Here is a 14,647-nt window from a genome sequence, read left to right as displayed (position 1 = left end):
GGTGTAATTAAAATATATCAAGCCAATTCTCCATTTTCCATAGGAATATCTAATGGTCTTTGATACGTAGAAATTTTACATCCCCTCTGAATTACTGTTAGAAACACCATAACCAATAATCAAAAAGCAATTACTCAGCCAGGGTAGGAAGAGTTCTAATGAGAAGTATTGAACATAATTGGAAGCTGCACTGACGAATGCTATCTGAAGGAGACAGAAGCTTTCAAGCTTTTATAGGACATGCTTCCTTAGGCCTTACTCAGAGTAGCAAGGTTACCTAATGTGAACGTTTTCTTCAAACTGTAATGTCTTATCCACCTTAGGGTGGGCATATATGATATATGACTTTTATAAATATTTAAACTCTCCTTTGTTTTCCCACATCAGTTAGAACTCCTTTTTCCTGCCTTGGGAAGAAAGAATTTTAAAATCAGCTGCATTTATATAAGTGTCCTGCCAGAGATTAACCCTAATCTCATGTTTAATAGTTTTTAAACCATGGGTGTTATTTGTAACTATTCCAGGCTTTTCTAGTTCTATTATTCTTACTATATGCTACGTCCTAAAGAGTCACTGTTACTAGATAGTGTGTTTCAAAGATGGATGATATATAAGGAACAAAGGGCTTTCTTACATCCTGCTTTAGAAAGGGGGATATTGCAAGAAGGGTCACATAGATCTATGACTCCTGCTTGGAAATTTGCTGTTTGTATCCCTGGGCACTGATTGCTCTCAAAAGCTTTTCCAGTTCATCTAGATAGAGTTCACAGGAATGCATGAGAAGTGGACCAGGGAGAGCTTAAGTTCTTCTTCCTAATGCTGCTGAAAGTACTGAATAATCGAACTCACAGATATGAGAGAGAGGTTTGTAAAGCATTCTTGTAGCCTGGAATTCACACTGCCTTAACTTCAGTAAAAATTTTCTTGCACATACCCACCTGTCATTGAAGTGAATAAAGCTTCACCACTTCAGACGAGCTGAATACGTGATCTTCTGTGCCAGTTAATTACTCTAATTTAAAACGTCCTTTGGCATACATCTGGCTAGGCACGATATTCTCAATTTCTCAAGGTTGATTACATCTTAATAGAAGGAATGCCATTTGGACATTCGCCTTTCCACATACTTGTGCAGCTATTTCTCCTGTTCTTCATCACACCACTATGATAATCATTTGCATGGAAAGCTATTAGTACGAAATTGCCTAAGCATTTTTCTTACAGTATTTTAGGGCAGTGATATAGGAAGAGGATGGAGAAGATGCTTCTGAGCATCCTGTCTGGTGAATTTTGCTATCTAGCAGTTAGGAGTCTTGCTACATGAAGAGTTTAATTTTTTCCTGTAGTCAGTCTAGAGAAACGGGCACCAGCAGATGGGAAGGTGGTGCCCATCCATGGATGGGTGGCTGGGACAGGTATAATGAAACATCCTGCTGAGGAAGCAGAGGGCGAGTCAGGTGAAATGTTTGGCTGGAGAGGTTAGGAGAGCTGAGTAAACAGCTAGCTCTTTGGAGAACTCCCAGTGCTCAGAAAGCAAGACTGTAGGTTTTCTCTGGAAGGAAAGGTGTCTGTCTCCATCCATCCATCTCTTCATCGTTTATACTTCTGCAGATTCCACAGCTGAAGGGGGGCAGCCTCCAAGCAGCCCCTCTCAGTTGGCATTTGAAAATTTTCCACTGTGTTAGCTTGAGAACCCTTGTGTTTCTGTTGCAGCATTTCTGGCATCTCAGAAATGGATTTCTTTGGAACAGAAATTGTCAGTCTTTATGATGTGGTACAAGATTAATTTGACTTCTGATTGGAACCACATTTCCACTAAAAACAAATTAACCCAACCTATAACTCCACACAAACTTTAAACAAAGAGCTCTGTTAACTATTATTTTAATAATTGTTTCCCACTAGCTCCTATTAATTTTCTTGCTCCTTTGAAATTCTTGGCTCCAGACAAAAACATTAACTATTATGAGAGAAGTGTGAATAACTGTGATATTTGCATGGCCAAGCTTAGGGGGAACTTGAAAGTTTCATAAGAGATCCTGTTTTCCTGGAATTTCCAGACCTCCTAAAGTCTCTATGAGCTTATCTCAAAGATTTCACTCTGTTTCAGAGATAGAAGGGTCTTGTCTTAACCTCAGGCTGCTCTCTAGTCATCCTTTGCTCATTTCTTGATTTCTTTAAACAATTATTTTGAAAGAAAACTTTTGTAGTTGGTGAGAATATCTTGACTACAAGAAAATAAAAAATAGTTTGTATTATAATTGATGGATTTAGGGCAGGGAATCTAAATATAGCTTACTCTCGTAGTCTTTAAGTTAGGACCTCTGTGACTGATCTGTTAATAAGAAATTGGAGAGAGGAAACTCAAACCCTGTGGGAAATTAAAATTGTAGAAGTACTCTATCTATGTTTAATCTGAAAGGTATTTCACATATGTAGGGCTAAATAAAAATATAGCTGTAATATTTTCTTTATATAAAACAGGATTAAAAAAGGGTTTAAGAAACATCAAGTTAATAAGATCTGTGAGCGCTTTTGCCCTTTTGTGTGAGTAATTAATTATTTACAGTATGTAGTGTTAGAGGGTTGGCACAAAACTGAATATTCCCAGAGTGGGGAACCAATAAATACTCCTCCCCGTTTCTCTTCTCTCACTTACCCTCAGTCGCTCACTGCTGTTTTGCTTCCCAGACAGGATGGTTTCTTCCTCTTTCCAGAGGACTGGGATACTGGGAAAGAATTTTCTTGCTCTCAGCTTTAGTGGCAAGGAAGCGTTCAGTGTGCACAAAGAATAACTGAAAGAAATGTCTACTAAACAGATTTAGGGGAAATTCGTAGACTTTGAGGGAACTAAAATCACAACACTGTAGCCAAACCACATATGTTTCCAAGGAGGTATAATTTTCATACACTTGTTCCGACAGGAATTATAAAGCAAGGATTCCATGTTAATATTAAATCAACAACTGCTAGGAGAAGGATATACTCAGGCATATTGCCTTTATTTTCTGCTGCCCTTCAAAAGCAGGATTGCAGGCTCTTGCTTCCTATATCAGTGTGTACTGAAAGTTTAATTTTTAGACAAAAATCTAAATCAGCATGGAAGGTTTTAAAGAACAGACATTGCTCGCACTAATAAAGTAGGGCAGGCAAGCACTGTCCACTGAAGCTAAAAACCAGTCAAATGCACACATTTCCTCTCCATCATTTCAGAGTACCAGAATTCTCCAACTAATGAAATAACAGTTCCTAGTTGAGCTAGAAGAACAATTTCTGAGCATTGACTATGAATAGAGCATAACTAATATGTTTTTATCTTAGAAGCCCATACCTGCACTAGTCAGAGGGCTTTTGTTGAAACTGTGCCTAATTTGAAATCTGTGGTGTTAACTCCTTCATCACTATTCCAATTTCTCATCTAATTGCCAGATTTAAAGGGAGTAACATAGTAAGCTTCTGCAGTGCTGGAATATCTTCTTTTGGTTTTGGAGATCTTGCACGTAACCAGTGATGGGAAGACAATAGCTAATGACACCAAATTAATCATGCCATAGTCTCAGATTCAAAAGTATTTATGTTTCAGACTAAGCTGAACTCTGCAGTAAATACAAACCCAACTTCTAATGGGAGACTATAGAGAAGGCAGAGGTCAGACTTTTCTTGCACACGTAGAGTGAAACAATGAGAGGCAAAATGGGCACAAGTTGCACTAAGAGAAATCCCAGTTAGGTATTAGGAGGAAATTTTTAACCTTGAAAGTAGTGATGCATCGCAGCACAGGCTCAGAGAGGTTGTGAAACATCCATCAAAACATGTCTGGACAAGGTCCCGAGTAACCTTGTCTAATTTGGCCCTGCTTTGGGGGCAGGGGTTAAACAAGATGCCCTTCAGAGGTTTACTCCAACCTTTTGTGATTCTAAAATATACAATAGTAGCATACTCAAGATTTATGTCTACAGTCCAATATAAGTTTGAGAGAAGAAACTGAAACTTAGTTGCTGTTCCCAAGGCTTTTTGTATAAACTTAAAATACAAATCATTCAGAATATATTGTTATCAAAGAGAAATGCTTCAGATCCATATTGACATAAATGAGGCAAGAATCAGTCTTTCAGCAGTTAAATAGTATAAAATCTTTTTTTTTTTTTTTCTTTTTTACTTTTAGCTTACCTGCAATCGAATCAGGTCATGGGCTGGGGAGAGAAGGCGATTGAATTACGCTCTGTGGAAACAGGAAATCTGGAAGGAGTATTTATGCACAAGAAAGCACAGAAGCTAAAATTTCTATGTGAAAGAAATGACAAGGTACAGAGATAACTACAGTGTGGTGATTTAGCAAAAATAAGTAATAGTTGACTGTGACACTAAGACCATTTAATTTTTGTAACTTTGTTTTTACACTGGTTATTTCTTACCTTAGTATAACTTCCCTCTTCCAAGCAAATGTAGTCACTGACCCCACAAAGCACTCACGATGGGTATCCGCACTTTCACACCGCCCTACTTTAGCCAGCTCTGCTGTAACGCCTGTTCCACCCAGCCTTAACTGATACCAGAGGCGATAACAAATACAGACATAGCTAACTGGCCAGACTCCAGCACAGCAGGTCTAGTGGGGAGGGCTGGTGAGCCAGCCCTGATAATGCCCAACTCCAGGACTGCCTCTCCTGGGCTACTGAAATTACAGGCAACTCAGAGCAGCCACCATGGGGAAAAAACCCAGCCCTTTAATATTTGAGAGATTGCAGGCACTAGAGTATGGATAATCGAGTATGATTTCTTGCATACAGCAGTGCTTGATAAATGTTCTGTGAAACCTGCTTAGTCCCACTGACATATTTAGAAAACTAGGGCCCCCAAAACTGTTTAGATTAATTAATGATTTTTAAATGTTCTCTTGTGTCTTTACAAATAGGAAAACAAATACATTAAAAAAATATATCCCTGTTGTACCACAAGCACGGTTTCACTTTAAAAAGTTTCTCATGGGATTAAAATTGAATTGTGATATATATATCCCTGTATTTGTGACTGTGGCATTATCTCAGATTTCCTGTATGGCTAAAAATATTCTCATAAATGTAAACTAACCGTGGCATATCTTTTTTTTTTTTTTTTCCCCCTTTCAAGGTGTTCTTTGCATCTGTACAGTCAGGAGGCAGCAGTCAAATATACTTTATGACTCTTGGTCAAAATGTGCTATTCAACTGGTAAATCACATCAAAATGAAGGATGCTTTGAAATTCCCTGTAGGTAGCAGTGTAAAATGCTTGGAGGTAATATACAAATTTGCACTTTTTACCTACAAAAATTTTGTCATTATTAACTTATCAAAATTAATATTCTTTTAGTTTGGAAAGAATTCCATTTTCCTGTCAAAGTATTGCAAACATGTTTAGTTTATCTTCTAAAATACGTTGCAAACCAAGATTGTATTCACAGTGTTAGAACAATTTTAATGAAGAATGTAGCCAATAAGAAGTTCCTGTACTCTGAAAAGTGTACAGTTTCATTTTCACAGATGATGTAATGTTATCCTGAACGGAAATCTCTTTCTATTTTTGGACAGCAACATCTGTAGGTAGATATAAAAAACAAATGAGTTGGGTGACAAATTGGAATCTACTTTATTTCGAATTGGGTTTGGGCTTGTTTTGCATTTTAAGCAAGCTGTTAACTGTTTCACCAAGACTCGCTTGTCCAAGTGTTACAATTAATGAAAGAGCAACTGTTCATGATGGGGTCTAATGCAGACTGGGATGCTTGAGGAATTGTCTCCTGTGCATTTCACTGCAGAGTTGGAAAAGCAGCTCCCTCTAGACATGTGCCCCATTTGGTAGATGTTACAAAACGCAGGGGACAGACTTCATGTTTCTCTCAGGGCTGGATGCCTGAGCCCATAGACACAGTTACTGTAGAATGTATTTGTAAAAATAGTTTAAATAGTGGTTTGTCAAAATCATATATGCATAAAGCATTATGGACCTGAACCTGTAACTTTTATTCGAACACAGGACCCATGCTCGTATGACTTGATTTAAAGGCACTACCCATGTACATAAGGGCACAGGATCAGGCACCTTCTTTTCTTCCCTTCTTGCTCTTGCCCCATCAATTCTTCATGTATTTGTATGTAAATAGAATCTTTCCACAATGGATGTGAAGATTAACAAGTGTATTCTTAATATAGTTATTAAAATATCCAAAGAGTTAATCTATTATAAATAGAAAATAGAAATAATTTCAGGTGCTTTCTATGCTAATTACATCTAAATAAAGCTCCATCCACTAGTTTTATTGGTGCCAGTGTTTCTGCATAAACTCTGTTCTCAGGGGCTTGTAACTTGGCCATAAAACTATACAGATATAATATATATATACTATATATAATCATATACTATGATTAAATTGTAGGGTTTAATGCAATCCTCATTTAGCTGATTTTTGGATGTGTTTTGAAAATGTAAAGCATCAAATGTAATACAAAAGAGCTCATTCCAGACATGATACAGTACAGATGACGCTGTAAGCAAAAGTGAAATCGCTAGCTGCAGTGTTGGAAAATAGATATTTTTTTACTTGAAATATGTGATACTGAAAGGTGCAGGGCAAGTGTGTTGGAATATCTGGTCATCTACCTCAGGATGATGATTCAAAGTTGACTAAGAAGGGGAGAAATAAAGTTGTTAAAACTGGTAGCTGCTTTGTCCAGTATGTCAGGTAAAGTTAGTGTTAGCAGTCATGCTGTGACTGAGAGGTGCTCAGATTGCAACCATCAGCTCCACAACTGGTATCCTTGGATATGTCAGCAGAGAATCAAACTAGGGGCTAATCACCCTTCACCCCACTTCCCCGTGCTGGCACCTCACCTGCTGCAGGCAGGTCAGAGATGCCTACACTGTTGCTATGTTCTTTGGCTGTGTGGAGGACTGCACTTTCCAAAGTTACTAACCTAGCACTTTTCACAAGCACTAGCTTATCTCAAAATGTATAGTGTTTTTTATGAAGTATTTTCCTTTTAAATGTTTTAACTTAGCAAAGAGTAAGGCCATACTAAAAAATATGTAATACTCAAAGTGGTTCTTAATGTACACAAGTAATCAGCTTGTGTGCAGACTTAAAATCTGAATGGTATACTGTGCTCGGGCAGAGCTGTGCGAAAACAGGAGGTCTCTGTTTGTAGTAATGTTCCTACCTGTTGTCAGTGCTAGGACTGGGGCAGAAGAGTTTTGGCTCCCTGCGCTGCTGAACACTGGGCTTGTTTTGTTCAACTTTCACAAAAAAAAACAACCACCCAAAACTAAACAAACCCAAACCTGTAACAGAAACAGATGAAAGTTATAATTACAGGCCAAAAATAATTTGCAGACAATCAGAAATACAACGTACTTGCTTTTGACTTAAAAAGTCTAAGAGACTGTGAAGAAAGAACAGCTTTCATTTTGTACCCAGTAGGTGTACAAAACTTGCTTGCAAAACTGCCCGTGCTATAGCAATCGGTGATCCAGGCTGCACTATAACATTTTTGAAGTGTGCTTATCTCAGCAGCCTCTGCATTACATGGGACGCATGTGAATTTTTTCCCTCTCCCTTTTCGGTGTCAACAGGTAGGAGGCAGATTTTTCCTGATGCTAGGCACTAGTTAAAAAGAATTTAGCTGAGAACAGTGGGAATTCAGAACAACCCATACCAACAGATTAAAGAAGCAAATGTGATCAAGCTTGTTTAATATTATTGTGAGAGAAAAGCATGACAGTAAGTTGACACAGTGTGAAGATGTTTAGCTCTGTATCAAGAGGGAGGGAAAAAAAGTAAGTTCAAGAGAGGGAATGTGCACTATTACATTGAGATTTTAATTTTTCATTCTGTTTCCTTCTACTAGCTCTTTTCTTTCCAGTTGTGGTTCAAGGCAGTGGGGTGGATTTTCATCTGTCACTTTGCTGTTGTAAAACCATTGGAATTATTGGGGTTACATCCATGTGTAAATATGGAAAGAATGAGGCCCTTAGAGGTAAATGCTTTTAAAGGATTTAGAAGTAGTATCGCAAATAGCAATAGCAGCTGGATGCAACAAGGAGAAGACTCTGGCATTTTCTCTTTATATAGAGAAAATCAGAATGGTTGAAGATGAGAAAGAGCCCAGAGATGTTGAGAAGAGTAACTGAAGAGAGTGGAAGTGACTGAAGAGGAGGGAAAAGCTGAAGAAAACAAATAGGAGCAGCCAAAAGGGGGAGGGAGTGGATGTCTGGAACAGTGTATTGCTGTAGGAGGAATAAAAAAAAAAGGTTAAGAGATGTTAAGGAAAAGAAAGTAACCAAAGAAATGGAAAGGTATCTGGAGTGACTGGGTGGTGTGAACAGTGAACGAGAGCGTGTTCTGAATAACTGTTCAGCTCAAAGCAAAAGTTCAAAGACTGGAAGAAAAAAAAAAATTCCAGAGACCCAAGTTGATCCTGACAGAAATTTAACTATGCAAAAGGTGTATCAGATTTGTAGTTTCATTATGTGAGGTGTTTCTCTAGCTGTACCCATTCACTAACTTTTAAAACCAAGGAGTGAACTGCTTAACAATGTGTTTTTCTAGTGATGTCACTTTGATGTGAACAAATGTTATAAGGGCAGAACGTTAAGGATCCATGTCAGGAATCCTTTGGTACATGCAGTATCCTGATGGCAGGTGGTGCTTCTAACATTATATTTGCCAAACAAGATTGCGCTAATACTGCAGCGAGATAGTGCTATGTGCCTGCTTTCATTTTAGGAATGGAGAACTCTATTCTGCAGCCTGAACCTTGACACATGACTTTAAAACCTGGGAACAACACAAGCTGTGTACTGTACATTATGTATTGTTCCCTAATGTTGAAATTGTACAACCGAAACAGTAATAAAAAAATACTCTGAAAATCAAAACTAATATTGTGCTTGTAAAATTCTGTTATATTGGCATAAGCTATTGTAAAAATCATAGAAAGCTTTCTTATTGTTTCCCAATTCCAGTCAGTATCCGTAGGGGAACTGGTACTTCTGCCCACAGAGACAAAACGAATATATTTCCTTGCCGTGGATATAATATAGATGTTGAGGTGACAGTGTGAGAGGTCAGCCTAGACAGAGTGCTAGTAAGGGTGACAGCTGGTGCTGTGCTGTGTGTGCTGCTAATGAGCTTCACAACTGAGTTTCTGTGCTTCCACCTTTCTCTTTACCCAGTGGGATGAGGGCAGTGGAACTGGAGCAAAATGACAGCTTGCAGTCATTGACGCTACAAGAACTGGCTTTTATGCACGTGCATCAGCTTGAATGCCAGGTCAGCCCAACTCACTTTTTCTCTGGTACGCTCATGCAGTCTTTGTTGCTGCATATAAAATTTATTCCAATACATAATGTGAGGTGTGATAGCACATTGTAGCTGTACCACTTAGGAGTCAGAATTAGGAAATTTGTCCTTGATTGCTATGGCAGGTGCTATAAGGAATGTCAGAGGAAGTGTTGTATGGGCTAGTAACTAAAATCTCCTCCCCCACCCCTTGCTCATTGGCATTGACTGACATGCAGGTAGGCAGCACACCTATTTAACCAGTGGCGTGCCAGCAATCAAGAGGAGTCATCTCATCCTACCCTTAAATATAGGAATATCCTGTGGCAAATATTGACTAAACAAAAAGCAAACTGGGTCCAACTATGGTGCTCGTTTGTGTGACTACTAAGTAAAATTCAACTTACTGACAACAAAATAAAATTAGTCTTTCTCTGATCATCCTTGTTCATGATCTTCTCCTGTTCCCCATCCTGAGTTGTTCAGTTAAAATACTATTAAGAAAACAAAGTTGGAAATTGCTAGAAACTGAACTCACTTGGAGACACAGGAGCATCCATCCATATCCTCATTCATCTGATAGAGCTTCCAGCATACAAGCAAATCACAGAAGAGGCGCATAGTGGACTTGAGAACAACTTTCTGACATCAACAGGTAAGACCAGGCCTCAACTTGCCTTTTCTTAAGGTAACAGCCAGGATCAAGCTAATACATAATTTACTTAGTCCCCTCTTCCTCCACACACACACTTCATTCCAGCCCTATATATTTGTAAGTCTGCATCTTTTTTGTGCTGTACATTGTGTAAGGTGCTGCAAAAAATCAGCGTATCAGTGCTAAAAGGTAATAGTGAGATAGCAACTAGATTTTATCCAACATAAGAAAGCAACCATTTCTCTAGAATCCGCAGGGTAGCCAAAAAAAAAGCCAGGAAAGGGAGGCATGAATTAGCAGACACTAATAAGGAACATACAGAATTCCTTTCTCCCTGGCAGAAACTGCCCCACCTTAAGAACCCTTCAAACTTACTGTGACTTGACAGTAGAATTGCCCTGATGAAGTTGTATTATCCATGTTGCACCTAAAGGCATAGATAAAATGGTTTATAGCTCACCACAAAACATATTTTTGCAAACAAAACAATGCCAGTCCAAAGTGAAAGCATTTGGGGTTTTGTCTCATAATAGGAAAAACTAAAATATCTTTAATTTACAACTATTTGCCAAACAGTACAGCTAGGCAGTAAGATACAGCTGCACAAACACACACAAAATGCAAGTTACATAATACACCAAACAAACTGTAATTGTATGATCTATTGCTATGGGAGCTCAAGTGAAATGGCATTTTAATTTTAGTCATGTTTAACATTTAAAAGTAGTTTGTTTCATGGTACCAAATTGCTCCAGAATGAAATTGTTTCTCCAAAGACCATCAGAAAAGTTGGCTTACAAGTTCAGTTCCATGCTTAGACAGCTGTATTTAATGAAACATGAGCAAATCTGCAGTCTATATAAAAGACTTCTATAGATTCTAGCACCTGTGCAATAAATCAAGGTTCCACATAACAAAAATGTAAGAGATCTTCCTGCTGATAGCCCACCACTTTCTTAAACTGCTCTTCAAAGCTTCAGAGTGCATAAAGCTGATTACAGAGCAAGATGATGTCTGCTGGTTAATCACCTAAAATGTTATTTTAGCATTATTTAATCGCTGCTTCTTATTTTCTAGGTTGATTTAACAAAAGCACCTAGAAGATATTGGTGAAATGTATAAAAAGGCTTTTCCATTTTTGTCCTCAAAATACTTTGCAGCAAACAGCTGTCTTTACAGTAAGCTTTATGATCTTGCACAATAGCTAATTATTTTCTTTCGATCTACAGCATCACCTTTTATTCTTTTGTGCCTTTCATTTCTCCAACATACATTAAACCTAATGTTTAACAATGGAATAAGGTCCTCCTATTCAGCATAGCCTATTCCTCACTGGCATTGCTATAGAGGCTAACAGCTGTTTCTCTTAAGGTGTCTTGTACATAAAAACTGAGATACTTGGCTGCTAATTATGCCTGAGAATTTGAGACTAAGTATTGATTCACCAGAGGCTGACACGGGTATGGTTCAGCATGCTTAGTTGTAGGTATGTGAAAAATCATATTGTCTTCAATGAGCTGCTTACATGCCCTGATGGAACAGGCTCAACATAACACACTGAGCTCTTAGTTTTCATGATTTCGATACAGCCATCTGCTGATGGCTCATCACCATTCAGTACTAATTCTCCAAGTGTTTCTGAACTTCCAGTTTCTAATACAGTCACATCCGTCCCACTGGTCGGGTGTGGCAGGGAAATCAAGCTAGAGGAACTCACAGACAGAACCAGTCATTAAAACGTGCTATTGATGTGCTGTCAGCAAAAGAGATTTACCTTGTTCCAGTTTTGAAATGGGCATGTTTGCCAGACCTCTGCTGGGGAGAGAGAAGGTAACAGGAGCACGTTCCTAAGAGAGGGAACTACCTTGTATCTGAAACTGCAATGCATACAAATTTATCCAAAATGATAAAGTATTAACTGTATTATCAGTCCATTGTCACTCCACAAAAGCTACCGCTTTCATGACGGAAACCACAGTGACTTACAATAACAAAAAATCCTGACAACAGATGTACATGTAACAGTTACCTCTGCTATAAATAAAATACCTCTCTTTGCGAGTCATATCACCAGCACAGACAAAAGTGGAGAGAAGCTGGGAATAGACCAGAGATTTCCTCATTATACCTGCAGATTCATTTCATAGCTAGAAAAAAGCCTACACCACAGCTCTCTGGGCAAGGCCTGTATGTGATGTGAAATCACATCCTGTGCAACCTCAGTAAAAAGGTGTTTGGGTTGTGTTCATTTTTTTTTAGTTGTAAATGCCATTTTATCAGTCCACACACCAGATCATGTGTTTTCCGGGTGTCTCTGTTTAGCCCACACCAGGGCTAAACAATAACCAGTTGTTCTATCACCCAAGACCCCCTCCCCAGCTGAGAAAGGGAATTGTGAAAAGGGTTGAAATTTCAACAGATTTAATAAAACAAGAAAACCAATATTGAAACTAACACAAAAGACACAAAGTTATACTTAGCTCATAGAGTGGCAGCAAGTCCCTCCAGGGATAGCAAGCATTGAGAAGAGAAGAAGAAAGAGGGATAGGAGAGCACAGCAAAGAACCATCCCCAGCAGCTTTCCAATTTATAGTGAATGTGACATTTATGTTATAGAACACACCTGTGGGCCAGCCTGGGGCAGCTGCCCTGGCTTTCACTGCTAATGGCCTAGATCACCATACCACAGCTGGCCACAAACTAAAAACGTAACAGAAAATCGATTCTATAATTTTATCCCCATGAAACCAGGACACCAGGAAAAAAAGACACCACACTGAAGTTTTACTCAATACCCTGGCTTGAACATAAACATCAAGAATGACTGATGTGTTTTAAATTTTCTCACTAAGGAGTGCACATAAAAATCCATAAACTTGTACCATTACTAGGGCAGTCCAAAGGCCAGAAAAGTCTTGGTTTCTATACCCCCTTGTCTAGTTTTTCAGTCTGTTTTAAATGGTTCAAGCAACAGGTTTTCCAATTTCCCTAAGGGAAATGCTCCACAGTGGCAAAGGCAGTAGACTAAGCATTCTGAAGCTGTGAGCTTGGCGAGCTGCCTCTGGCCCAGTGCATGAAGCAGCTCTGCCTGAACTGCAGCCCCACTTTGGTCTTCTGGATTTCACAGAATCACGGAACGGTTGGGGTTGGAAGGGACGTCTGGGGATCATCTAGTCCAACCCCCTGCCAAAGCAGGGTCACCCAGAGCACATTGCACAGGGTCGCGTCAGGCAGGTTTTGAGTATCTCCAGAGAAGGAGACCCCCACCCTCCCTGGGCAGCCTGTTCCAGTGCTCTGGCACCCTCAAAGTAAAAAAGTTTTTTCTCATATTCATATGGAACTTCCCATGTTTCAGTTTGTGCCAATTGCCCCTTGTCCTGTCACTGGGCACCACTGAGAAGAGTCTGGCCCCATCCTCTTGACACCCACCCCTAAGGTATTTGTAAGCACTGATAAGATCCCCCCTCAGTCTTCTCTTCTCGAGGCTAAACAGACACAGCTCTCAGCCTCACCTCATAAGAGAGATGCTCCAGTCCTCTGATCATCTTGTAGCCCTCCGCTGGACTCTCTCCAGTAGTTCCTTATCTTTCTTGAAGTGGGCGGCCCAGAACTGCACACAGTACTCCAGATGCGGCCTCACTAGGGCAGTGACCAAAGGCTATCTGAACCCGTGATGCTATAAATACTGGAAACTGCTTCTCCTTCCTCTTCCTGCCCCTTTATCTTTACCCCTCTCACTCTGTCCTGCTGCTTTAGAGCCTAATGTTTCCTCTGGTAGAAAAAAATACATATATTAGCAAGTACTAATAAAGTATTAAATACAAAGTTCTTAATCCCTAGAAGTTTCATTAATATCATAAGCGATCATGACAGTAGCAGTGGGATGAGAATCAATAACAAAACAAAAAAGTAAGGTCACAGACTTAGGGACTACTAGTAAGAATTTCTCCTAATAGATGGAAACTAAACTATTGCTGTTGGAAACAACAAAGGAGAAAGACTCGGGAGACTCTTCCAGTGGCAGGATGATTATGATTACTAACATGCTGCAACTATGAAAAAGGTAAATACAATGTTAGGAGGTGGCATAAAACACCTCCATTACAACTCAGAACACATTCATCTTGAGGTAGAAGCAATGAGGATTATGCATCTAGTTAAATTAAGGCAAAATCAGGAACAGCTGCGGCAAAAAGCCCCTAACGGGAGGCAGGGAATAGAGCGGGTATTTGTTACCCAGGAGGCTGGCAGGCCCGGCCGTGCCCCGCCGAGCAGGGGCTGGGGGGCACCAGTGCAGACGCACAAACGGCCCCTCCGTGCCGCAGCCCCCAGGCTCGGCTTCCAACGACCGAGCAGTGCCAGCTGACCGGCGGAACGAGCCCTGGCGTACCCCGAAGCGGGCGCGCACCACCGCACGCCTCGGAAGCCCCCTCTCCCCGCCGCTACCCGGTTATTTATTGCCGGCGGCCCCGCGGCTGCTCCTCCCACCGCTGCCCCGGCCCTGCGCTTCCTCCCTTGCACCCCCGCCCAGCCGGGCCCGCTCTCCCCGCCGCCGCCGCCGCCTTCCTGTCACCATCTCCTCCCTCCCCCCCGCGACCGTTGGCAGCTTTGAATGGGCCGCGCGGCGCGCGCGCGCAACGGCCCCGCCCCCCGCCATGGCGGCGCCGTGCCTCAGCC

At 40.4% G+C, this 14,647-nt stretch overlaps 1 protein-coding gene across 2 annotated transcripts in view; it reads left to right on the top strand.

Moving 5' to 3' along the window:
- Positions 1-8,912, top strand: part of NRK (Nik related kinase) — a 105,318-nt gene extending 96,406 nt beyond the window's left edge. For both annotated transcript variants that reach the window (XM_068412105.1, XM_068412104.1), the window contains exons 30-31: positions 4,166-4,305; positions 5,131-8,912. In XM_068412105.1, coding sequence (XP_068268206.1) covers positions 4,166-4,305; positions 5,131-5,214 — 224 coding nt within the window. In that variant the 3' untranslated portion in view covers positions 5,215-8,912. The remainder of the gene's footprint in view (positions 1-4,165; positions 4,306-5,130) is intronic.
- Positions 8,913-14,647: the final 5,735 nt, after the last annotated feature.

Source organism: Nyctibius grandis, chromosome 13, assembly GCF_013368605.1.
Source record: "Nyctibius grandis isolate bNycGra1 chromosome 13, bNycGra1.pri, whole genome shotgun sequence".
NCBI lineage: Eukaryota > Metazoa > Chordata > Aves > Nyctibiiformes > Nyctibiidae > Nyctibius > Nyctibius grandis.
Note: the sequence above shows the minus strand (reverse complement) of the source record. Positions and strands in the feature narration are given on the sequence as shown.